Source organism: Nerophis ophidion, linkage group LG22 (assembly GCF_033978795.1).
Source record: "Nerophis ophidion isolate RoL-2023_Sa linkage group LG22, RoL_Noph_v1.0, whole genome shotgun sequence".
Classification (NCBI taxonomy): Eukaryota; Metazoa; Chordata; class Actinopteri; order Syngnathiformes; family Syngnathidae; genus Nerophis; species Nerophis ophidion.
Genome location: NC_084632.1, coordinates 20,176,765 through 20,204,675, shown reverse-complemented (window position 1 = coordinate 20,204,675; position 27,911 = coordinate 20,176,765). Strand labels below are relative to the sequence as shown.

Genomic DNA, 27,911 nt, shown 5'->3' with positions numbered 1-27,911 from the left:
TGACAAAATCATTGTGCTAAATTGCTGTTGCCTTAATCACCTAAAAATACTTCCATGGCTGTGGTGCTATAATATTTTCATTAGTTTGCTTTTCCTTAACCATTAATAGCATAGTAGCATTAATAAGCAAGTAATACTCATTCCTAAGAAACATTTGCAACAGTAATTTATGCCGTTTTACCAGGCTCAGGATGTTCTTGTGGAAACAGAACAGAACAGATGTCACCTCTGACAAACATCAGAGCTAAGTGAAAAAGCTTGTACAAGATGTTGTTGGTTAACTTGGTCAAATGAACCCTCTCATGAGAGGAGATTATTTCAGCAAAATGCCAGTTGTTTTAATCTGTCCTTAAAAGCCTCTCAGGGAAGCGGTAGTGAGAAAGCAATGTGAAAGTGCTGCGAATCAGCTGCAGGTGATGCAAACATAAACTCAGTAAAACTAAGATATTCATGCTTGATACAAAGCAGTGTACAACTTCATTACCAAGTGCAGGGCGAATTCTCTGACATCTCTTGTAGGCGCTGGTTTAATTTTTTTACCCCTTCCCCAGTCTCTAGTGTTCTTAAGTCTTTATGAAATAATTCATGACAAGGCCCAAGATCCCTTTACACGTGGGATCCCTGGATAAATACTGTAGGGTTGGTAAAAAAAAAAAGGTACTAGAGTGCATTTGGTAAGTATTCACAGCGCTTCACTATTTCCACATTTTTTATGTTTCAGCCTTATTCCAAAATGGAATAAATAACTTTTTGTCCTCAAAAATTCAACACAAAATACACCATAATGACAATGTGACAAGGTTGTTTTTTTAATGTATTTATAATAAAAAAAAAGGTTTTAAAAATCACAGGTATTCACAGCCTTTGCTCAATACTTTGTTGATGCACCTTTGGCAGCAATAACAGTCTCAAGTCTTTTTGAATACGATGCCACAAGCTTGGCACACCTATCTTTGGGCAGTTTCGCCCATTCCTGTTTGCAGCACCTCTCAAGCTCCATCAGATTGGATGAGAAGCGTTAGTTTTACGGATGAAAACGGTGCTAATTTCTTGGAATCGCTTGCCATTTCGTCTCGTGGTTCTCTTAACTGTTCTTCCAAATGGGGATGACATCATTTTTCAATGTGCGTAGTGAAGTCAACTAGGGCTGGGCAATGATATCATTGGGATCGTTGATCATGATTAATTTGAGTTCGATAACGGAAATCAGCTGTTAGGATATTTCCTCAATCGAACATGGCAGAAATGTCTGTCAGAAGTTTCTGCACCTACCAATTTAATCAGAGAAGGCATTTTTACATCTAAATATTTTCAATCAGACTTTTTAAGTGCCTGCAAATATTCCACTCCTGATATCGCATGTACTTAAAAAAAACTTTGCAGACGGACACTTTGTGTTCTTTTTGTTTGTTGGGGCTATAAAAACATGTTGTCCTTGAAATAAGCATTAAACTTGTTTTATGTGTGGGTACACATTATTTTAAAGGACCTCAAATTCGAACTGCACTTTAATGTATTTTCATTCAATTTAAGATACAGAATTTGAGGTTTAAAAAGTCCACAATCTGTGTCACCACTTGTTTGTCAAAGCACTGTTGAGAAGCACTGATGTATACAACACAGCTCCATTGAAGCCCTCGATGAGGTTTCACGTCACTTAGCAACAGGCCCCACCTTTTAAAAAGCACATACTGCCTAACTCAGAACACTTGTTATGAGCCTGCTGCGTGTTGGTACTATGACGAAGTGACTAGGTAGATGACAAAGATTCTTAAAATGTTTTAAAATATTAGATTCTTGTTTGATTTGCACATGTTTTATCTTGTTAATATTCTACAGAAAGTTTTTATTTAAATCTATTCTGAAATTTTTTTTCTATGCCATGTGCCTCTTAAGACCTGATTGTTGGGTTTGTAAGGTCATGTTAGGTCTGGACTAAACATTATGGATGCTAGGCCATCATACTGTTGTTTTTTTTTTCCCAAATAAGAACCGATAAAGAACTGAATTGTTAAGCAGAATCTAAAGTGGAATCTTATCAATTCCTAACCCTTGTTGGTTTTATCAAGGACGTCTCGGTACATTGCTGTATTCATCTTAAAATAGTCAGGGAGGTGACCAAACACCCAATGGTCACTCTGTCAGAGCTACATCATTCCTCTGTAGAAAGAGGAGAATCTTCCAGAAGGAGAACTATCTCTGCAGCAGTCCACCAATCAGTCCTGTATGGTAGAGTGGCCGGACAGAAGCCATTTTTTACTAAAAAGTTTGCCAACATGCACCTAAAAGACTCTCAGACCATGAGAAACTAAATTATGTGGTCTGATGAGACAAATATTGAACTCTTTGGCGTGAACGCCAGGTATCATGTTTGGAAGAAACCAGGGCAATACCATCCCTAGAGTGAGGTATGGTGGTGGCAGCAGCATGCTGTGGGGAAGGTTTTCAGCGGTGAGAACTGGGAAACTTGTCAGCATAGAAACATTCTGGATAAAAACCAAAGCTTCTTATTCCACATAATGGAGCTTGACCGGTGCTGCAAAGAGGAGTGAGCAAAACTGCCCAAAGATAGGTGTGCCAAGCTTGTGGCATCGTATTCAAAAATACATTAGACTAATATCTGCCATAGGTGCATCAACAAAGTATTGAGAAAAGGCTCTAAATACTTACGTTAATGTGATTATTTAAGTGTGTTTTTTAATAGATTTGTTAAATTTTAAAAAATAAACAACTTTTTTTACATTGCCATTATGGGGTATTGTGTGTATAAAATTAGCGTATTCCACTTTTGGAATGAGGCTGTAACATAACAAAATGTGGAGAAAGTGAAGAGCTGTGAATACTTTCCAGATGGACTGTATTTGGATTATAAAGTGTGTACTGGGATGTCACTCACTTTAGTCCCACCCACGCTGATGATGCGGTAGACGCTGCGGTTGGCATCGTAGAAGAAGGACACCGTGGCGGCATGCTTGCTGGCTGGCAGCCAGTTGCGTTTGGTGGCCGGGTCAATCTGGAACACGTGAGCTCGGGCACTGTAGATGGGCTGCTCCCTTTAAGACACATAAATAGTGTATGTTAATAATTCTATTGTATGCTAATGACCTGGTTTATTCATAATCTTTGAATGCAATGGCCATGTTTTTGTGTAAAATGTTGGATGTTACATATGACAAAAGGGACACGGTGTGGACAAAAGTATTGGGACACCTTACCATTACACTATAGTGGTGCTGTGCAATATGGCCAGAAATATAAATATTAAGGGTGTAACGGTGCGTGTATTTGTATTGAACAGTTTCGGTAAGGGGGTTTCGGTTCCGTACGGAGGTGTACCGGACAAGTTTCTAAGCCAAAGTCTTAACAAGCTGCTTTGCTTCTTCTGCCTCTGTCTTAGCACCCAGCATTGTCCCACCCACACAAACATCTGATTGGTTACATATATAGCGGTAACAGCCAATCAGCAGTGCGTATTCAGAGCGCATGTAGTAAATGCTTCAGCGTCGACCAGATAGGTGTTTAGCAGGTGAGCATAAGGCAGCGTACTCTCCCCAAATGATAATAAACACCTCCCAGTCAACTACTACTAATATCACTATGAGTCCGTTGACCTTCTAGAAACTTCAACTGCAGCTCAGCTCGCTCTTAGTTCTGGCTTGAGGTGAAGACTAATTAGCTTTTAGCGTAACGTTAGCTCATTTTGTGGTGTGTGTGTGTGTGTGTGTGTGTGTGTGTGTGTGTGTGTGTGTGTGTGTGTGTGTGTGTGTGTGTGTGTGTCCTTCCCAAATGCTGCGATAAATTAGCATGATGAGTTGACTTGAAACTGTTTAATGTTGCACTTTTTATATCTAGAAGAAAAGTTTTGTCATTTTATTTAATCTGAGCAACAATTTGAGGCAGTTTAATGTTGATTAACGTGGGCAGAATTATAATAGTGTTCCCAATGTTAAAAGGATAAGCCATTGGTTACAAATTTGGTAAATAAATAACCAAAATATTTATATTTAGTTGTATTCTTACTGTACCGAAAATGAACCGAACCGTGACCTCTATACCGAGGTACGTACTGAACCGAAATTTTTGTGTACCTTTATAAATATATACAGGTATCTTAATTTAGGTAGGTTTAATTCATATCTCGATCACAATATATATCACAATATGTTATTGCATATAAATTGTAATTGTGAAAAATATAGACAATTGTAAAACAAATGTGTTCTGTTAAACCACTAATAGTAACTAACATAATCAATATAAGTAAACATTGTTTGATTGATTGATAAGCTAGGCAGTGTTCTTGCTTTGAAAAATGTTAGTGTGAGAAAGTTGCAAACAGCACCTTTAATGACATGCGTCTAAGAGGAGCATCAACATTTGCATTTCCAAATATGGGAAATCTCCTAAAAATTGGTAAAACTATGGGATTTTACTACATCACAATAACTTGTAAGATAATTAATTTTATAGCAGTTTATAGATTTAATACATTTTCGGGAAGGAAAAATGTATTAGATCTCTGAGGAACTCTGAAAATTTGGTTGGTTGAAGTTTATTTCGAACAAGTATAGAGTTTCAATACGATACATCACATATTTTACATATTTTAATTTCTCTTTACAACATTTCCGAAAAGGAGTAGGAAAAAGCAAAGCTTGTTTAATCCTACCCATTTTCCACTTCATAGCAATTACTAACACAAAAGTTCACTCCCTGTTCAAAATTTGTAAAAAACAATTTACGTCAATGATATCTAAATGGTATGACTCACATGAAATATATGATTTCTAAACTCGGCAAACATTTAAATACAACTAATTCTGGGATCCTTCGTGTAGCTTACACGTGAGACATTTTTCAAGCTGGCTGACAATTTCTTCCTCAATGTTACAAAAATGAGCTGCTGCCTGCTCTTCTTCATGTATTATATCATTCCCCTATTTGTCAATTTACACAAAGTGTGGATTTTTGGCAGAAATATATATTTTTTGTCATCTTAATGTCCATCCGTCTGTCGCATTATTTCATTGAAACACAGAACATAAAAACTCGCTGCACTCTATAATGAGCCCACGTTGCAAGTGTTGAGGACAGAGGCTTGTTCTGCAACTTAGTTAGTCTAGTTAGTTAGTTTAATTTATTATTCATTCGGTCAGTGATCAACAAAATAAAAAAACAGTTTTTTCATTCATAAATTGACAATTTTACAGACCGAAAGGGTTTAGGCTGAAGTTGAGCACTTATTTCGCCTAACCCTATAAACAATCTCAAATACCCACTTATTTCGCCTAACCCTATAAACAATCTCAAATACAAGATGTAGTAAAACCAGGAGACAACGGGCTTTGATCATGAGCTTTGTAGAAATATGAAATTTCCTTTACACATCATATTATGAATACACCTTGTACACAACATAATTGCTGTTTAACGCTGTACACAGTAAAGACTACGGCTGTGGGGAAAAATTGATTCGAATTTGAATCGCGATTCTCACGTTGTGCGATTCAGAATCGATTCTCATCTAAAAAAATATGTATTATTTTTTTTTTCAATCCAACAAAACAATACACAGCAATACCATAACAATTCAATCCAATTCCAAAACCAAACCTGACCCAGCAACACTCAGGACTGCAATAAACAGAGCAATTAAGAGAGGACACAAACACGACACAGAACAAACAAAAAGTAGTGAAACAAAAATGAATATTATCAACAACGGTATCAATATTAGTTATAATTTCAGCATAGCAGTGATTAGAAATCCCTCATTTACATTATCATCATACATTTATAAAAATAAAAAAAAACAACAATAGTGTCACAGTGGCTTACACTTGCATCGCATCTCATAAGCATGACAACACACTGTGGCCAATATTTTCACAAAGATAAAATAAGTCGTATTTTTGGTTCGTTTAATAGTTCAAACAAATTTATATTATTGCAATTAGTTGATAAAACATTGTCCTTTACAATTATAAAAGCTTTTTACAAAAATCTACTAGTCTGCTTGGCCCTGCGATGAGGTAGCGACTTGTCCAGGGTGTACTCCGCTTTCAGCCCGATTGTAGCTGAGATAGGCACCAGCGCCCCCCGCGACCCCAAAGGGAATAAGCGGTAGGAAATGGATGGATGGATGGATACTACTCTGCTTGCATGTCCGCAGACTGTTTTAGATCCTGCTGAAATCCTATATATTGAATGAATACCCCTGTACACATGTTGGTTAAATATTTGTACCAATAATATACTATATACAAACACTTATACTTCCATTATTATTTATAACCAACATTTAGTTTTGTAATTAACATTTAACTTCATTCCTGCGGTAGCGAAAACACACAAAATGGGTGGAAGAAGGAAAGAGCGCCAGGAAATAAGGACAAAAACTGGAATTCACAGCAAATAATGGAAGTTCTGACAAGCGGAGATGTGCTGTCGGCGATCAGCATTTCAAGGAGAGAAAGGGAGACAGTGTGTGAGCACAGGGGGATGTAGAAATATTTTAAAATGTGTTTTTCAGGCCAGCTCAAGCTTATTTGCTGCAAGTACATGTCATATGGTGCGGTATAGCTCGGTTGGTAGAGTGGCCGTGCCAGCAACTTGAGGGTTGCAGGTTCAATTCCCGCGTCCGCCATCCTAGTCACTGCCGTTGTGTCCTTGGGCAAGACACTTTACCCACCTGCTCCCAGTGCCACCCACACTGGTTTAAATGTAACTTAGATATTGGGTTTCACTATGTAAAGCGCTTTGAGTCACTAGAGAAAAGCGCTATATAAAATATAATTCACAATTCACAATAAGTCAGCAGCCAAATGAGCTTTTGGAACCTGTAACCTATTTTGAAAAGGTTGAATTATAATATCCATCCATTTTCTACCGCTTATTCCCTTTAGGGTCGCGGGGGGGTGCTGGTCTCTATCTCAGCTACAATTGGGCAGAAGGCGGGGTACACCCTGGACAAGTCGCCACCTCATCACAGGGTCTATATATAATAATGTATACCAAATAATATCAAATCAAATCAACTCGAGAATCGGAATTTAATTGAGAGTTCATTGACATTTCTAATAAGTGATAGATAAAGCAAATTAGTTTCCTTATGGGAGTTTGTCTTTTTTCTGGAGCAGTGGTTCTTAACCTTGTTGGAGGTACCGAACCACACCAGTTTTATATGCGCATTCACCGAACCCTTCTTTAGTGAAAACATTTTTTTATTTTTTTTTCAAATTCAAGGCAAAGTTATGTTTTTGGTAACACTTTAGTATGAGGAACATATTCTAAGTAACAGAGACTTATTTAGACACTAGGGGAACATATTTATAACTAATAAAGACTTAATTTAGAGTTATTTGGTTAGGGTTAGGGCCAGGGTTAGAGGGTTAGGGTTATAACAAGGCCATGCCGAATAAGGCATTAATAAGTACTTAATAATGACTAGTTAAGAGCCAATATGTTACTAATTTGCATGTTAATAAGCAACAAATTAATGGTAAATATGTTGCCCAGACTAAAGAGTTACCATGTTTTTTTTACTGGTGGTCAAATTGAACCGTGCATGAACACCACCTTGTTCAAACAACAAAACCAACACAGTGCATAACCTCACAACAAATTACACACCTGCAAATCAGTCAGCTGTTGCCGTATCCGTAATACGTCGATAGGGAGAAGTTTGTATTTACACGATGAGTCGGGTGTGTTTTGACCTCCGCCGAACCCCTGAGGCCGACTCACCGAACCCCTAGGGTTCGATCGAACCCAGGTTAAGAACCACTGTTCTGGAGCATGGCAATTTTTGTCCATCGTTCGTCACCCACAAAAACATTTGAGGTCGATGCACGATACAATGTAGTTTGCGACTTCATTACCAAGTGTAGGATGAACGTTGATGTCTCGAGCAGGCACTCCTATGATTTTTTTTCCCCCCTTTTCAGAGTCACTAGTGTGCATAGCTTTCTATGAAATAATTCATGACAAAGAGCATGATTGATTGATTCATCAATTAAAAGGGTGTGTTCCAATTCACACAGTACACTTAATGAATCACTCAGTAAAAACTCAATCTTGAGTATGGGTACACACACAGACCACAACATGAAGCTCAGAACAAAACATTGGTAGCCTACATAAAACAAATGAAAGAACAGAAAGCATGCAATTAAAATATGTTTTACATCCACAAGCTAGGGGGACAATCAGTGGAGTCGAAGATGTATGCAGGCAATATTTCACTTCTTTTGAAATTGTAATATCATGTATGCAATAAGACATGCCTGTTGCAAGCCAACCACATTTGATGTTAATGAGGACAATGTGGGCCAGTCAAAGCACTGTTCCTATTAGAAATACTCATATTGGTCGGTACAAGGTAATGACTATATCAAGCATTGTTTCCTGTGGGATTGCTTGGAATTACCCAACATTTGCATACAAACAATAGCCATTGTTGCCGACACTCGGACAATTAAACGAAAGCAGGGCAGCCAAGACACTTTTAGCTATAGTTTGCATCCACAACTGCACCACATAGAATAGACATATTTAACTCAAATGTTTTTGGGAAAACATTTCTCAAAAACTAAGGAGTGGGAGGCCAGACTTCTCGCTTCTCTATTAGTCTACTAGAGATTTTTTTTTTCTTTATTAATCAATCCAACAAAACAATACACAGCAATACCATAATCCAATTCCAAAACCAAACCCGACCCAGCAACATTCAGAATGGCAATAAACAGAGCAATTGAGAGGAAACACAAACATGACACAAAACAATCTAAAATTAGAGAAACAAAAATGAATATGATCAACAACAGTATCAATATTAGTAACAATTTCAACATAGCAGTGATTAAAAATCCCTCATTGACATTATCATAACAGACATTTATATAAAAAAAATTAAAATTAAAAAATAAAATGAACAATAGTCTCACAGTGGCTTACACTTGCATCGCATCTCATAAACAAAACAAAAAAAACAACTTAGATGTATATTGCGCTTTTCTAAACACTCAAAGCGCTCACAGAGAAGTGGGACTCAACATTCATTCACACCTGGTGGTGGTAAGCGAGGCTGCCAGTTTGCGCCTACGGCCCTTCCGACCACCACCTATCATTCATTCATCATTCACTCACCAGTGTGAGCGGCACCAGGGGCAAAGGGTGAAGTGTCCTGCCCAAGGACACAACGGCAGCAATTTTTTTTGGTGGGGATGTCAATAGGTGGGAGGCGAACCTGCAACCCCCAGGTTTCTGGCCGGCCACTCTACCCACTACGCCATGCCGCCCCTCATAAGCTTGACAAGACACTGTGTCCAATATTTTCTCAAAGATAAAATAAGTCATATTTTTGGTTCATTTAGTAGTCACAACAAATTTACAAACCCCGTTTCCATATGAGTTGGGAAATTGTGTTAGATATAAATATAAACGGAATACAATGATTTGCAAATCATTTTCAAACCATATTCAGTTGAATATGCTACAAAGACCACATATTTGATGTTCAAACTGATGATAAAAAAAAATGTTTTTGCAAGTAATCATTAACTTTAGAATTTGACGCCAGCAACACGTGCCAAAGAAGTTGGGAAAGGTGGCAATAAATACTAATAGAGTTGAGGAATGCTCATCAAACACTTATTTGGCAACATCAAACAGGTGTGCAGGCTAATTGGGAACAGGTGGGTGCCATGATTGGGTATAAAAACAGCTACCCAAAAAATGCTCAGTCCTTCACAAGAAAGGATGGGGCGAGGTACACCCCTTTGTCCAAAACTGCGTGAGCAAATAGTCAGAGTTTAAGAACAACGTTTCCGAAAGTGCAATTGCAAGAAATTTAGGGTTTTTTATAATCTACGGTCCATAATATCATCAAAAGATTCAGAGAATCTGGAGAAATAACTTCACGTAAGCGGCATGGCCGGAAACCAACATTGAATGACCGTGACCTTCGATCCCTCAGACGACACTATATCAAAACCAAGATCAATCTCGATAACTGTGACATAAAAAAAAATAACTTATGTGGCATGGGCAGGAGGGAAACTATGGACAGTATGAGTAACAAGAGTAGCATGGCCTGAAGTGAGTAGAGGTAAAGTCGCCAAGCTGACTTCATGGCAACTTTCGGTTTAAATAATACAGGTGATGGAACAGGTGCGTGAGTCAAAACAAATCAGGTGCGTGACATGAAAGGTGAAACTAATTGGTTGGCATGGTAACAAAGCAAACAAGGAAGAGCAAAACAGGAAACAATGGAGTCTAAAGCAAAGCAGAACATAACTAAACAAAAACATGATCACAAGACATGACAGACCCTCTACTGGCTTCCCGATGGACTGGACATTCACGTTATCATGAATGCAACAATACAATAACTGTTCCCATTTGGCATACATTGTACCTTAGTTTATGTTCAAAGACCAATACAGGAATCTTTGAATCAGTGGATAATAGTTAGCCTGTAAGATTGCTCGCGAAAGAACTTGTGTCTTCTGGTTATGTTTTCACAGAGAGTGTTGTTAAAAAATATGGATAGAAACATTATGCCTATGGAGTTCTGTATTTGCAGGACTGAACAACAGGCAACACTCTCACGAAAATGCTTTGAGGAGTGTCAGACAGCAGTAAGCCTCAGCTCACAGATGGCAGGATGGAACATACAACTGAGTTATCAGACTTGAAGGACTGAAGATTCTGGCTGTAGATTAAATGTTTCCACAAGTAAACACAAACACAAAGAAAGCTCCTAAAAAAGTAGAGCAGGTAAAGCAGTAGCCAAACACACTTTGGCATAAAGTCAAATCAACTTCTGTTTTCAAATCAACTTCTTTTTTCAATAGGGAAGAGGTACATTGCTAAATAACTGCCAAATGATACCAACTCACACCCCCATGTCAGCACGCAATCTGAAACATTAGAAAATGAAAGATATAAGTGCTTAAAGTTTAAGAAGTGTAGATGGAACCCCATAACACATTACATTAGAAAGTAAGCGGTTATTAACAGGAAATTAACAAGGAGAATAGTCTAGAGAGAGGATAATATAACAACTGTTGGTGTGTCAGCATTATCACAGTCGATATACGGTTTGAAAGAGGACAATCAGATCGATCCATACATTGGTGGTGTTTGTACCAAGGGTAATATTAGTATAGGATCCATATTAGAGGGATTAGGTCAATTTAAAAAAAAAATCCATGTTAAACTCAAGTAAAACAATCCTTGACATAGGAGGACTTTGAAGGCAACAACCAGAGGATTTAAATGTCTTGAAAAGTTTTTGCTTTTGTTTAGTAATTGTGTTACTCTTGACTTTGTCTTGCTCAAACCGTTGTAAGAAATAAAAGAGAATAAGAAATTAGTTTAAATATTGTGTTGATATTGTTAAACTTTCAGAGGCATTTATAATACAGTAAATTAAGTTAATACATATGATCGGTATAGGTATTGGTTTCGGCCGATCTCACTCATTGATGACTGGTGTTAGAATCGGCAGCATAAAACCCTAAATGGAACATCCCGAGTACAATTGCAATGCCTTGATTTTAGTTAGTGCACAGTCAAAGCTCCAAATGCAATTGTCATCATTTAATTTGGTGTTTCCGTTTTGGAAAATCATTTTCATTTCGATGCATCCCTACTCCAAACTAATGTCCCAAAATCTTGGATAGAAAGACGGCTTTATTTCAGAAGTGATGACCACAATAGAGCTGCTTGTAGACATTTCTGAAGAAGGTGGAAATACGCACTCCAACATAGTGTTATACATTCCTGGAATGTCATCGACACACTAGGACCAGTGTGTCCTGACCGAGCAGTACAATCCATTACACCAGCACCATGCAGGATGACATTTAGTTCTATTTAATTAAATTACCACCTGGCAATTACATTGACACAAATATGATAGAAGAATAAACTCTGACTAAATCTGCACCAGCACCAAAGTTTGATACATTTTTAAATAAAAAATTAAAAGGGGTTTGAGTAGAATCAATCAAGACCTGCAGAATAATGAGAGCGATACACAAAAGAGACAATCCATAATTAACATAGATTAAAAAACAAAAACCATGCAAAGTGGCATATTTCCCCAGTGAAAATAATTACCTGCCTGAAAAATGGATACACAAAAATAGGCTGAATTAATTATCATTCGAGCAAACGAGAGTCTGCCAAAAGTTCCACTCTATCTTCCTCTCATCTTAATAAGAATTGATGATTGACAGCTCATCAGCTCCAGCCGTCACAGCCAAAAGCACCGTAATGAAGTTTCAGCCGTTCATTTGGCTCGTTCTGATGTACGAAAATCCTCTCAGGCTAATCAGCTGAGACAGGATGCATCACACAGAGGTTTGACAACATGGGCATATTTGAATGGGATTAAACTCATCCTGAGGTGAGCACAAGCAAACATGGGAATGAGAATGGAAAACCGGTTCTTGTTGAGAACCGACTCTCAGGGTTTCAAATCCTTGGAGCCATTTGACAGGTTTATTAACGATTACCAGTGGTCACGCATGACATCACCACGCACAGCGCCGATCAGCAGCACAAACGTTAGAACTCTTCACGAAAAAGAAAGACAACAGGGCAACTTGCAATACTTGCAAAGTGGATATTTTAACAAATTGCAAAAATAATAGCAGAAACATTAGCAGACACAGCATGCAATAACATTTGAATGAATGACGCGTTTTCAAACCTCTCCAAGACGAAAGTGAATAACCACCAGTAACAAGTCGTCTGCTTTTCAATACTGCAGCTAACTAACAAACTAAACACTGATTATCATGTTAAAACATGCGATTGGGGACATCTCTACGCTGCTGATCCCACTCCGCTTGGGATGGTTTCCTGTGGACGGGACTCTCGCTGCTGTCTTGGATCCGCTTTGAACTGAACTCTCGCGGCTGTGTTGGAGCCACTATGGATTGAACTTTCACAGTATCATGTTAGACCCGCTCGAAATCCATTGCTTTCGGTCCCCTGGGGGGGGGTTGCCCACATATGAGGTCCTCTCCAAGTTCTCATAGTCATCATTGTCACTGGCGTCCCACTGGGTGTGAGTTCTCCTTGCCCACTGGGTGTGAGTTTTCCTTGCCCTTATGTGGGTTCTTCCGAGGATGTCGTAGTCGTAGTGGTTTGTACAGTCCTTTGAGACATTTGTGATTTAGGGCTATATAAATAAACGATTGATTGATTACTAACGAAACGGGAATAGAACTTTTCTCATGAATCACATGACGAGACGGCGTCTGACCGGCGGTTTGCACGCCATCTTCCTAGCCCGATTTCAACAGGACGCTAAACGGCAGCGGGACGTCATCACCATTGCGGGAGATTCTTTCAATTTTTATTCAAGTCAATGTGCTTGTCGCCGCAGCAAATCCGTTCAATTTAGCTTAAATCTGATGGTTTTGGATAGGAAGTTGTGTACAAATTAAAAATACATTTTACGGTATATTGCAGGAGTTAAATGAAGTGTGTGTGTGTGTGTGTGTGTGTGTGTGTGTGTGTGTGTGTTCAATGCTTGCCAGGGATGATGTTACTGGTGTGTTTGCTACAAAAAAAAAAGTTGTCATTCTGCAAGGCGAAACTGTCATCTTTTCCACAAGTCACGTCTAGGCAGTCTGTGGGTAATGATTTGTGAACGGCAAATTTGGCTTGAGTGTTTACTTAAGTGTTAACTTATTATGCGGAGATTTGCAAAGCCACAACAGAGTGGCGTTGGGGATTGCTGGATGGCAGATGGCTGTGCCGTTCCGTGGCGGCTATGTTTCGTAGTCGCTAAGAACCCTGTGGAAATCATGGGTAAGAAGTGTTCTCCTTAGCTGGAAACACCCTGATTAGTCAAATATTTTGTATGCTTCCTAAAAAAGCAGATAAATTAAATTTTTTGCAAAATAATGGTTAACTTTCATAAAAATTGCAAAGTGTACAGTTGTATTTGACTTGCTTCTATTGGTCTTTGACTGGTGTAGTTGTACATTCTTTTGAGCACTTAGCATGATATACTGTATACATTTTTTTTTTTTAACTTTTAATTTCTATTTGAAAAAATGTTAAACATGCTACTTAACATTTTTGTGTAATTGTCATTTGTCACAGAATAATTTATGTTGTACTTTGTTTATTACTACAGTAGAATATTTATTTATATAATTATTATCCATCCATCTGTTCATTTTCTACCGCTTGCCTGTTCGGTATAGTTATTTTCAAAACCACATTTTTTTTCCTGCCACTCCGTCATGGCCATGGGTCTTGTAGCAACTCACTGTTGTGTTGGTATACTTTTTTTCTAAACTAAAAAAAAAATTGATACTTCTCAACTTCTTTGCTATCCTTTTATCCAAACAAGAATCAATAAGAGAACAGATAAAGAACCAAACCGTTAAGCAGAATCAAAAGTGGAAGCAGAATGGTAAAAATTGGGTGTGTAACGGGTATTGTAGTGTCAAACTTGAACTCGGATTTGTTTTGCTTCTTCCACGCAAAGGATGGTTGGCACGAGCCAGACGAGAGTGTGAGTACATATTTGATTTATTTAAACACTATAATACAAAACAGGAAAACAAAGGGCGCGCACAATGGCGGATAACAAACTAGACTATACTCTTAACAAAAACAGCACAATGGCATGACTATATATAAATGAACAAAATACACTAACTGTGGCACAAAACAAACCAAAAACTTGCACTGAGGCATAAATACAAAAACTTATGTGGCGTGGTCAAAACAACAAACAGCATGGCATGAATGTTGGTACATGAAAACGTGGTTAAGGTCTCAGAAGGAAAGGTAAAGTTGCCAGAATGAGGACAGAAACAAAATGTCTTAAATAATGACTATGATGATGATTAGAAACAGGTGTGAGGGCTGAGGACAGGGGCGTGACTTGAGGGCAAGGTGAAAATCGATGGGTTGGCATAGAGACTAAAACAAACCAGGAAGTGAAAAAACAGAACTGAATGTCCAAAAAAACAAAACATAACATGACCAAACATCACAAAAACAAAACATAATCCATAGGCGTGACATGTAGATATTGTGGTATTTCAGCTTCAAAGTCCTCACAATGACGCCTGAATGTATAAAACAAAAACTTGGTGTCTAGTTGTTTCGAGTGCTTTAGCCTTGGCCGGGTCTCAAAATAAAACCACAATCCGCTGCACAACGCGAGGCTCCAAGGTGGGGGCGTGGAACGGCGTAAGCAGGAAGTGAAGTGTGTTCGCAGCAGATGAAACAAAGTTTTTTTGGACATTTCCTGAAAAATGGCATCAAAATCTATCCATAACTGTTTGAGTTATGTTGCTAACAAACACAAAAACAAACCCTGGTGCAAACATAACTTCTTTGGCGGAGGTAAGAAAGTCTGCGTTCTGCAAAGCAATACTTTCGTCTTGAGCATTTCGAAAGCGACACAGAGCCAGCCGGCAACATCGCACTGCACTAAAGTCATCACCCCAAAAAATTTTCAACACGGAAAATTTAAACTGAAAAACTACTTTATGAATCCTCAAACCATCCATCTATTTATATTTACTGTGTATATGTATATATATATATATATATATATACAGTGCTCAATACCGGGGTACAGTGGAATATACGTTGGACATATACCACAATAATATCGTACTGTGGCCTTAATACCGTATAATATCGTACCTTTAGATTTGATACCGCTCCAAGTAAAAATCCCATAATTTCCCATCCCTAAGCAAACACTGCAAAACAGCTTGACAGTCGCAGGACAAGCTGTCGATACGATAACTGCACAGCTGTATGGACTTTGCAATGCATGTGATCCAATTAACCTGAAACTGTGTGGCTTTTTTTGATTTCAGGGAATTGTCTCCAGTTTTAAATGATTTACACATAACAGAGAACTGTAAACACAACATTACTGTCTTTAAATTTTACATACCTAATACTCGAAATGAGGAAAATTAAGCAAGAGGAAAGTTTTACCACAACAGCTGTTTTTGATTGTCACTCTGGGGTTTCTGCTGTGAGCCAGGGGGCCCTGAATCCATTTTGATCAATTACAATTGTTTTCAGGTCATACATATATTCACTTCTCCATCCCCCCTCAATACAATGCACGCTCATTGCTGCTCATCCATGCACGAGTGCACAGAGAGTAGCGTGCAGATTACAGTTCACTAATTAAAAAGGTCAGGATGGATGTTCAGTTGTGTTGATTTCAGCCATGGTTGCTTTTGTGTCACTGTGAGTGGGGTCTATTTTGTTCATAGACATTGGGTGACTTTTTTTTTTTTATAAATATACTTATTGATACAAGAATTGACAGAAAGTTTAAAAGGAACCTATAATGATTTTAATCTACATTTAAAACAATTCCTTCGTGGTTTAGATCAGTGTTTCTTAACCTAGAGGGCTGCCAAAAAACTATCGGTTTATCAGCTTTGGTCTGTATTGGCCGCAGAGGTACTAAGTTATAATACACTTTCCCACCATTTTTGGCAGTAATGACCAAATCAGAGTCAAACAGAAATAGTCTGGAGCTAAAGTCATAGAGAAGTTTCTTAAGCGCAAAGAATTCTGGGGACTGGTCTCTCAGCTTTTTACCTTATAATCTGCAGATATTTTTCACAGTATACAGAAACAAATTTATAATAATACAATGCGCAGACAATTGTGTTATATTGTCATGAGGCAAATCCTTTTGCATATATATTGATACTGTTGCGATCTGTGACTCAGATCTTCACATGTTTATTTTTCCATCTTTGTTTCATTCTCTTCTGACCCACTTACTTCCTGTTTAGTCCGTTACCATGGTTACACATTGATTTCACCTGCTCCTCGTTTTCTACACACCTGGTTCTCCTTGATTTCTCCCTATATAAGCTTTCCTCTTTTCTTTGTTCAGTCTCGGATCCTAATTTGCCCACGCGCAACAGTGACGACTCTCGACCTTCATCTTTGTATGTATATTCTCGCTAGCTTTTACGCTAAGCCATTTGTTTATTCCAGCTCACATGCTGAGGAATTGTTTTTCTGTTTTTGGTTTGCCTTCTCTTTACAGCAGTGTTTTTGTTCCTAGCCTTTTATTATTTAATAAATCCATTTATAACTTACCTTGTTGTGTTCATCGCTTCGACGCATCCCCGGAAGAACCAATCCGGCATTACAATGCCACACAAGCGTCACAGTAGGATCCGAGCATCAAAATGTTTTTCCGCGTCGAAACCACGGGAGGAACCCTTCGACTTGGGTTTGTGGTTGGAGCTCATGGCTTGGGAGCAGGAAAGACTTGACTGTGGGCCTGAAGTCCCCTCCGAAGCCGTTCGCGCTGCCCCGAAGAGGCGGGGGGTCCAGTGGAGAGGTCCCCCGCACGGCAGTAATTATCCAGCACCACTTCATCCTTCCTACGAACACAGCAAAATTCACCCCGACCAGGATTCACCTTCCACTACCGGTAATCCAGCTTGTTTTTTTTCCCCTGACTCTAGCAGTCACGACATTTGGGGTACGCCCACCGGTGACGCAACACCGCCCCCTGTTGTTGACATTTTTTCAGAAGATTTTTATATTGTGGACAGTACTTTTCATTCCCAACCTTTTTCGAATACCAATAACATTTATGATAAAATACGTAATTATCAGGATATTTTTTCTCATTATTCTAGTCAACCTCAGTCACCTAGTTTTTCTCCTACACCTCCTTTAAAACCTCATTCTCCGGCCAAGTCCAAGGTGTTTCCTCCCTTTTCTAAAGGAAATTCTGGACAAATTAAAGGGGAGGAGTCGGCCCGCCTCCAAGCCTCCCACCACCCTCCCTTAAGGTCAGTCCCTGACCATAGGGAACGGGTCTGGGATCCCCGTCTGGAGGAAGGGGCTATGACCTATAGCTGTGCTACGGAGGTAGCACAGATACTACCCTCTAAACCACAGCCACCATGTAGACCTCCTCCACCTGTTTTTCCCCCGGCCAAATCTCAACGGCCTTGTAGACCTCCTCCACCTGTTTTTCCCCTGGCCAAGTCTCAACGGCCTTGTAGACCTCCTCTACCTGATTTTCCCCCGGCCAAATCTCAACGGCCTTGTAGACCTCCTCCACCTGTTTTTCCCCCGGCCAAGTCTCAACGACCAAGTAGACCTCCTCCACCGGTGTTCAGACTCGCGAGGTCATTACCTCAAGCACATCCTCCACCACCGGTGTTCTGCATTTCTCCCAGTTTGGTTCTCACACCAGCACTTAACTGTAGTCTGGTTCTCGCACCAGAAACTGTTGTTAGCCTGGTTCTCAAGCCAGCACTAGACTCCCACCTGGTTCTCACACCAGCCTCCGACCCAGAACTGGTTCTCATACCAGTTACAGACTTTAGCCTGGAGCCCACTCCAGTACCAGCTCCAGAGCTGGAGCCTACTCCAGTACCAGCTCCACGCCGCCAAGCGCCGGTACCAGCTCCACGCCGCCAAGCGCCGGTACCAGCTCCGCGCCGCCAAGCACCGCCGACGACGGGGCTGGAGCCCACACCAGCGTCGACGACGGGGCTGGAGCCCACACCAGCGTCGACGACGGGGCTGGAACCTTCACCTGTGTCGACAGGGCTGGAGCCCACTCCAGTGCCAGCTCCTCGACAAGCGCCGGTACCAGTTCCACGCCGCCAAGCACTGCCGACGAAGAAGCTGGAGCCCACACCGGCGCCGACGATGAGGCTGGAGCTCACACCAGTCACGACTCCTGCGGCTCCCAGGCCGCCTCCGACGACTCCTGCGGCTCCCAGGCCGCCTCCGACGACTCCTGCGGCTCCCAGGCCGCCTCCGACGACTCCTGCGGCTCCCAGGCCGCCTCCGACGACTCCTGCGGCTCCCAGGCCGCCTCCGACGACTCCTGCGGCTCCCAGGCCGCCTCCGACGACTCCTGCGGCTCCCAGGCCGCCTCCGACGACTCCTGCGGCTCCCAGGCCGCCTCCGACGACTCCTGCGGCTGCAGCACCCGCATCATCCTCGCCAGCTGCAGCACCCGCATCATCCTCGCCAGCTGCACTCGGGCCTGCTTTGGCTGCAGTCCCCGCACCCTCGTCTGCTGCTTCCAAGCCTGCTGGGATTTCGGTGCTGAGGCGTCGTCCACCACGTCGATCACGGGCGTGGCCTCTGCGAGGTCATCCTCCTCGCCAGACACTCCCTCCTCCATGTCGGCCACGGATGTGGCCGTGCCCGGGTCGTCCACCTCGCCGGGCACCTCATCCTGCGATGCGGCCACTAATGTGGCCTTTTCGAGGTCGCCCGCCAAAACTTTTTCGGCAGCGGCGTTCCATCCGCCGCCGCCACTTGACTTGTCCTCGGTGGATTCGGGGACACACGACTTGGCGACCCTCCACCGTGGCCTCCCTCCGCCCTCCCTTCGTTTGTGGACTCTGTTTTTGGGGAGGGGGTTCAAGTTGTTTCTTATTTGTTTTTGTTTTCTTTGAGACATCTGGAATCTGTCTTTTTGGGGGGGGGAATACTGTTGCGATCTGTGACTCAGATCTTCACATGTTTATTTTTCCATCTTTGTTTCATTCTCTTCTGACCCACTTACTTCCTGTTTAGTCCGTTACCATGGTTACACATTGATTTCACCTGCTCCTCGTTTTCTACACACCTGGTTCTCCTTGATTTCTCCCTATATAAGCTTTCCTCTTTTCTTTGTTCAGTCTCGGATCCTAATTTGCCCACGCGCAACAGTGACGACTCTCGACCTTCATCTTTGTATGTATATTCTCGCTAGCTTTTACGCTAAGCCATTTGTTTATTCCAGCTCACATGCTGAGGAATTGTTTTTCTGTTTTTGGTTTGCCTTCTCTTTACAGCAGTGTTTTTGTTCCTAGCCTTTTATTATTTAATAAATCCATTTATAACTTACCTTGTTGTGTTCATCGCTTCGACGCATCCCCGGAAGAACCAATCCGGCATTACAATGCCACACAAGCGTCACAGATACTTTATTCACCATTACAAGCGGACCTCTGAGGACAGTCATAACGGCGATGTGGCCCTCAATAAAAACGAGTTTGATATCCCTGGTTAAGATACGATGTATGATAGGATAATATCCTTTGGTGTAAATTTTGTACACATTTTGCCCCACAAACACTTTTTTTAAACTAGTTTTCGGCTTATGTTTGCTAGATGTTTGCTTGTGAAGGCGTTCTCCGATTGCAAATGAAACCACGCCCTATCCTCTCCAAAAGTATCAGAATCTATCTTTGGAAAAACCTAGTGTTTCAATATATACTTAAAGTTGAACGTCACCGCTATTTTTTTTCCTCCAGACACCATCAAAAATAAACTTCATATATTCCCTCGGCCACATAATTAGGTACACTCGACAATCAATACAGAGCTGCATTAAAAAAAACAGCTATTTCTGTCACTGCCTGTTACATGTCGCTACTGTTTGCATGCCAAGATTAGGAAAATAAACCTTTTATCCTATTTATTTTTTGTTTCCACAAAATCAGCTGGCCTCTTACAGAGCGCCTCCCCCTCTGGCTGATAGCTTTACTTCATGTCCAAATAAGTACGTCCACCTCACTGGTATTCAAGCTCACACCCAACTGCATGAACCTTACGATTTGATGCTTTGGCATTGTTTAACAGCCAACATTGAAACAACATTAAGCCCTTTACCACCGCAGGGACTTTTACAGAAACTTTATCATTTAACCTGGTAGATGAAATACACTACAGGTGCTGTTCATATTATTAGAATATCATGAAAAAGTAGATTTATTTCAGTAATTATATTCAGAACGTGAAACTTACATATTATATGAATTCATTACACACAGTGATATATTTGAAATGTTTATTTCTTGAAATTTTGATGATTAGTACTGACAATTACTGAAAATCCCAAATTCAGTATCTCAGAAAATTAGAATATTAGTTTCGACTAGTACCAAAAAATATTTTTTAGAAATGTGGGCCAACAGAAAAGTATGAACATGGAAAGTTTCAGCATGTACGGCAATCAATACTTAGTTGCAGCTCCTTTTGCCTGAATTGCTGCAGCAATACGGCGTGGCATGGAGTCCACCAGTCTGTTGCACTCCTCAGGTGTTATGAGAGCCCAGGTTGCTTTAATAGTGGCCTTCAGCGCTTCAGCATTGTTGGGTCTGGCATCTCGCATCTTCCGCTTCACAATACCCCATAGGTTTTCTATGGGGTTAAGGTCAGGTGAGTTTGCAGGCCAATCAAGAACAGGGATACCATGGTCCTTAAACCAGGTACCGGTAGATTTGGCACTGTGTGCAGGAGCCAAGTCATGTTGGAAAATTAAATCTTCACCTCCATGAAATTGGTCCGCGGCAGGCAGCATAAAGTGTTCTAAAACTTCCTGGTAGACTGCTGCATTGACCCCAGACCTCAGGAAACACAGTGGACCAACACCAGCAGATGATATGGCACCCCAGACCATTACCGATTGAGGAAATTTGACACTGGACTTCAGGCAACGTGGATTCTGTGCCTCTCCTGTCTTCCTCCAGACTCTGGGACCTTGATTTCCAAAGGAGATAAGAAATTTACTTTCATCTGAAAACATAACTTTGGACCACTCAGCAGCAGTCCAGTCCTTTTTGTCTTGAGCCCAGGCGAGACGCTTTTGACGTTGTCTCTTATTCAAGAGTGGCTTTACACAAGGAATGCGACAGCTGAAGCCCATATCTTGCATACTTCGGTGCGTGGTGGTTCTTGAAGCACTGACTCCAGCTGCAGTCCATTCTTTGTGGATCTCCCCCACATTTTTGAATCGGTTTTGTTTGACAATCTTCTCCAAGGCGCGGTTATCCCTCTTGCTTGTACACTTTTTTTCTACCACATCTTTGTCTTCCCTTCGCCTCTCTATTAATGTGCTTGGACACAGAGCTCTGGGAACATCCAACTTCTTTGGCAATGACCTTTTGTGTCTTGCCCTCCTTTAAAGTATCAATGGTCATCTTTTGGACAGTTGTCAAGTCAGCAGTCTTCCCCATGATTGTGTGTCATACGGAATCAAAACGAGAGACCATTTAAAGGCTTTTCCAGGTGTTTTGAGTTAGTTAGCTAATTAGAGTGTGGCACCAGGTGTCTTCAATATCTGACCATATTCTAATTTTCTGAGATGTTGAATTTAGAGTTTTTATTGGTTATCAGCTATAATCATCTCCTTTTTGGCAAAAAACACTTGAAATGTATCAGTCTGTTTGGAATGAATGTATACATTCTACAAGTTTGACTTTCTAAATGGAATTAATGAAATAAATCAACTTTTTCATGATATTCTAATAATATGACCAGCACCTGTATATTGCCAAAAATATTTGGCCACCTGCCTTTACTCACATATGAACTTGAAGTGCCATCCTTTCCATTCAATGTCCAATGTCCCTTTTAGTGGAACTAAGGGACAAAGCCGAACTCCTGGAAAAAAACAACCCCACACCATAATTCCACCATTTTCACTCTTGGCACAATGCAGTCTGAAATATTATCTTTTTTTTTTTCTACATTTAAAACATTTCTTTTTTTCCTTGTCATACATGCATGTAATGATGGTTCTTTGGTCAACATTTCACATGGATTATGTTTTACAGACAGTTTAGGCAGCTTTCTGACCGTCATTTTGCGGGCGGTCTTATTCATATGGCTTCAGTTCGACAGCGTCTTCTCCCGTCTATCTTTGTTGTAGTTTTAAGAGCTTCCATTGCAAGTCTGCTGACAGATATAAGTTCTAACTATACGTTACTTTGTATTAGAAATGTCAATAGCAGAGGATGCATGTATATATGTCCATGTACAAGCCAGTCTGCCCTGCACAAGATGATAAAGAAAAATGAATAGAACCCCTTTATTACTTGGTGGACAATATGATTGCATGGCAGCTCCCTCCATCAGTGTGTGAATGTGTGTGTGAATGGGTAAATGTGGAAGTAGTGTCAAAGCGCTTTGAGTACCTTGAAGGTAGAAAAGCGCTATACAAGTACAACCCATTTATTTATTTAAAAGCGTTCCTTTTCAAAATTTTAGTGTAAAATGCAAGCTAATTTGGTTACAGCAATGTAACCACTAATATGTCACCAAGGGTCAAAGCTAAGATGAAATCCGCATTTGCAAATTTGATTATTGAAGGATGTGGATGGATAAAAGTTATTCCAATTCGAGTGTAATTCTGTTTATTTGGTATTATCAGTTGATACTTTTGGGAAAACTGCCGTCAAGTAGAAAACAGAGGTTGCTGACTGTTGTAGCATGCGTAAATTGGGTAGTGACAACAGCTATCGGCATGTAGCATTCTTTTCCACTAAACACATTGCTAAATGAGCTGAAATTACAAGAATCACCTCCTTGCGTTTTGGAGTCCTAGTGGTTAGAGTGTCCGCTCTGAGATCGGTAGGTTGGGAGTTCAAAACCCGGCCGAGTCATACCAAAGACTATAAAAAAATGGCCTCCCTGCTTGGCACTGTTGGAGGTACCCCTGTTGGGGTTCGGTACCTCCAACCTTGTTGGTGGTACCGAACCCCACTAGTCTCATTTGCGCATTCACCGAACCCTCCTTTTTTTTTTTTCAAATTCAAGACAAAGTTACCGTATTTTTCGGAGTATAAGTCGCACCCGCTGAAAATGCATAATAAAGAAGGAGAAAAACATATATAAGTCGCACTGGAGTAAAAGTTGCATTTTTGGGGGAAATTTATTTGATAAAACCCAACACCAAGAATAGACATTTGAAAGGCAATTTAAAATAAATAAAGAATAGTGAACAACAGGCTGAATAAGTGTATGTTATATGAGGCATAAATAACCAACTCAGAAGGTGCCTGGTATGTTAACATAACATAACATGGTAAGAGTCATTCAAATAACTATAACATATAGAACATGCTATACCTTTACCAAACAATCTGTCACTCCTAATCGATAAATCCCATGAAATCTTATACGTCTAGTCTCTTACGTGAATGAGCTAAATAATATTGTTTGATATTTTACGGTAATGTGTTAATAATTTCACACATAAGTCGCTCCTGAGTATAAGTCGCACCCCCGGCCAAACTATGAAAGAAACTGCGACTGATAGTCCGAAAAATACTGTATATGTTTTTGGTAACACTTTAGTATGGGGAACATATTGTAAGTAACAAACACTTAATTCAGAGTTTTGTGGACACTCGGGGAACATATTCTAAGTAACAAAGACTTAATTTACATTTATTTGGTTAGGGTTATAATAAGCGCATGCAGAATAAGGCATTAATAAGTACTTAATAATGACTAGTTAAGAGCCAATATTTTACTAATCCGCATGTTAATAAGCAACTAATTCATTGTGAATATGTGTTCCCCATACTAAAGTGTTACCATGTTTTTTACTGGTGCACAAAATGAACCGTGCATGAACATCATCTTGTTCAAACAATAAAACCAACACAGTGAAAAAACTCACAACAAATTACACACCTGCAAATCAGTCTGACTTCTGCTATTGCCGTATCTGTAATACGCCGATAGGGAGAAAATGTTTATTTACACGATGAGTCAGGTGTGTTTTGACCTCCGCCGAACCCCTGAGCCCGACTCGCTGAACCCCTAGGGTTCGATCGAACCCAGGTTAAGAACCACTGTGTTAGATCCACTATGGACTGGACTCTCACACTATCATGTTAGATCCACTATGGACTGGACTCTCACACTATCATGTTAGATCTACTATGGACTGGACTCTCACACTATTATGTTTGATCCACTATGGACTGGACTCTCACACCATTAACTAGATCCACTCGAGGTCCATTGCACTGGTCGCCCAGGGGGGGTCCTCACATTTGCGGTCCCCTACAAGGTTTCTCATTGTCATCCCAATGGGTTGAGTTTTTTCTTGTCCTGATGTGGGATCTGAGCCGATGATGTCGTTGTGGCCTGTGCAGCCCTTTGAGACACTCGTTATTTAGGGCTAAATAAGTAAACATTGATTGATTGATTGGTACTATGATACTGTTTTATCGCCCAGCCCTATCTCTGTGATATTATATCTAAGAGTCAGTGGTCAGTAATCAAATCATTTTTATTGGTCATGTTGAGCATGGCTTGTGTTCCTTCAGCAACCATTATTCTTTTAAAATAGACCATCTAACACACTTTTACTAGGATCTGTAGAAAAGCGAGTGAAACAGGAGAGAAAGCTCAGAAAGCATTGGAGTGCAACCAGGCCAGCAGGTGAACCAGAGGGAGTCCTTAAGTATAGTTCAAACCTCCCACTTTGTATGACTCGTGTCTGGTTCTTTGAATTTGCTGTGGCAGCATGGGGGAGTTACCGCTGGTGGATACATCTGTCTGGTGTTTTACAACCATTTGCTGCCTCAAAGAAACTTATCAAGTTTGGCCTTGAGAAAACATTTGTTTGATTCTCTTCCACAGAGGACAGAGGAGCAAAGTGGAAGTTTCGCATTTCCTTTAATTCGCTGAATGCACATTCGCGTTCGAATGACACCAGAGAAAGCACACAAGCCTGAGGCTGTTAGCGACACTCCACCCTCATGATAAATTAATTAGCATGCAGCTATCAGATGAATGGGGGATGTGAGTGTACATACAATATGAGGGTCCTGATGAAATGCAGAACAGATACAACAACCGTATCCTAGAACGCGTTTATACTGCAGGCCAAAGTGGACCAAATCGGATTTTTCCAAGATCTGATATTTTTCAGATGACTGTTTAGATTACAATCAAAACGGGATCTTTATCAGACTCCAATATAAACACGCAAAGGCCCCATTGTGGTCTCAACGTCAATCGCATGCGCCGTTCGATAAAGTGAAAACAAAGGAAGTTGACCGGATTCCATAAATGAACAAGGAAGTCACTGATGCTACTACTTTGTCACAAACAGGTCACATTGGGCTGCAGTCACATTTAAAAATATCACATTCCAAACAAATTCGGACTAACTCCTGATCATACTTGCCAACCTTGAGACCTCCGAATCCGGGAGGTGGGGGTTGGGAATCGTGGTTGGGGGTTGGGCGAGGGGCGTGATTGGGGGCGGGGTGTTGTTGGGGGCGTGGTTAAGAGGGGAGGAGTATATTTACAGCTATCCATCCATCCATTTTCTACCGCTTATTCCCTTTGGGGTCGCTAGTGCCTATCTCAGCTACAATCAGGCAGAAAGCGGCATACACCCTGGACAAGTCGTCACCTCATCGCAGTATGTGTAGAAATCTTTATTTATAATTAAATCCCTTGTTTATTTTTCAACAAGTTTTTAGTTATTTGTATATCTTTTTTTCCAAATAGTTCAAGAAAGACCACTACAAATGAGCAATATTTTGCACTGTTATACAATTTAATAAATCAGAAACTGATGACATTGTGCTGTATTTTACTTCTTTATATATTTTTTTTCAACCAAAAATGCTTTGCTCTGATTAGGGGGTACTTGAATTAAAAAAATGTTCACAGGGGGTACATCTCTAAAAAAAGGTTGAGAAACACTTCTCTAAAAGCCGTAGATGTTATTGTCACATATGCATGCACAGTAGATGGCAGTATTGTCCTGTTTAAGAGTGTCACAACATTGCTGTTTACGGCAGACAAACTGCTTTACGGTAGACGAAAACGTGACTGCTGTTGTGTGTTGTTGCCGCGCATGGAGGACGTTAATGAGACTGCCTAACAATAAACCCACATAAGAAACCAAGAACTCGCCCATGATCATTCTACAGTTGTAACGTCGTTGGGCAGGCACTCTGTTTATATTGTGGGAAAGCGGACGTGAAAACAGGCTGTCGACACTTCACTAGGGTCCGCGTGGAGCTGGAGGGGGCGTGGCCTCCAGTTCCGCTTGAATTTTGTGAGATTTTCGGGAGAAAATTTGTCCCGGGAGGTCCGCGGGAGAGGTGCTGAATTTTGGGAGTCTACTGGAAAATCCGGGAGGGTTGGCAAGTATGCTCCTGTAACTGCCCAAATCTGATGTGAAAAGGTCAGATTTGAAGCCCTTTGGAGCTTTTAAACTGGCAAAACATATCAGATCTGTTTCATTTGAGGACAAAAAATATCAATTAAAAAAAAAAAGTTTAAGTACCAATGATTGTCTCACACACAAAGGTGTGGCAAAATTTTTGGTCCCCAGTGTAAAGAGGCCCTTGTGGAGAGGTGTCTTCTGTTTGTATGCATGTTGCAACCTACCTTTATATTCATACAATATAAAGTACTTTAAAGTCTTAATCAAATAAAATGAGAAAATAGCTCCTCTTTTGGATCAGGAATTTAGTACTTATAAGCTATTAAGGGTATCCTAAAGCGCTGGGAAGCAAACAGTATTATTTTATTTCCCGTGAAGACATCAGAGAGAAACTCCAACGCTACAGCCTTTCATGCTCTGTTTTGAATTACTGCTTGCGCATCTTTGATGACGCTTCATTACTTCCACTGCAATGAAAATCACATCTCATAGAAAGTGACAGCGATGTTGGGAAAGCCGGGCGGCTTGGGAACAAATCATGACTATCATCTTTACCAATCTACGCTGCATCATCGTACATGCAGACAATACTAAATGTTTAATGTTGTCTTATTGACTAAAAGGCAAAAAACATTTTGAGTGGTCTATGAAGATATGATGGATGGTACACTGAGGAAAAAACATCAGGAATACATCATGATCTACAGTACTTTGTATCAAGAGGTTTTAAAGTGAGAGATGAGCTTCTCAGTAGAGGAGGTTTAAGCTAAAGTGCAGCATCTTAAGAAGATGAGGTTCCAGCAGACGAAATTATCTTTTTGATAGTTTTTATTGAATTGAAGGCAAATACTTAAGTAAACAATGAGGAGTTCAGTAGAAAATTATACAGTATGACAAAAGATGGTGTAACTGTTGTGTTTTATTAAAA

The 27,911-nt window shown here is 40.5% G+C and overlaps 2 protein-coding genes across 4 annotated transcripts in view; one reads left to right on the top strand and one right to left on the bottom strand.

Moving 5' to 3' along the window:
- Nucleotides 1-27,911, top strand: part of klhl26 (kelch-like family member 26) — a 147,603-nt gene that overhangs the window by 65,554 nt on the left and 54,138 nt on the right. The gene's annotated exons all lie outside the window — the stretch shown is intronic.
- Nucleotides 1-27,911, bottom strand: part of LOC133540663 (homer protein homolog 3-like) — a 110,090-nt gene that overhangs the window by 61,720 nt on the left and 20,459 nt on the right. For both annotated transcript variants that reach the window (XM_061883468.1, XM_061883469.1), the window contains one exon: nt 2,897-3,053. In XM_061883468.1, coding sequence (XP_061739452.1) covers nt 2,897-3,053 — 157 coding nt within the window. The remainder of the gene's footprint in view (nt 1-2,896; nt 3,054-27,911) is intronic.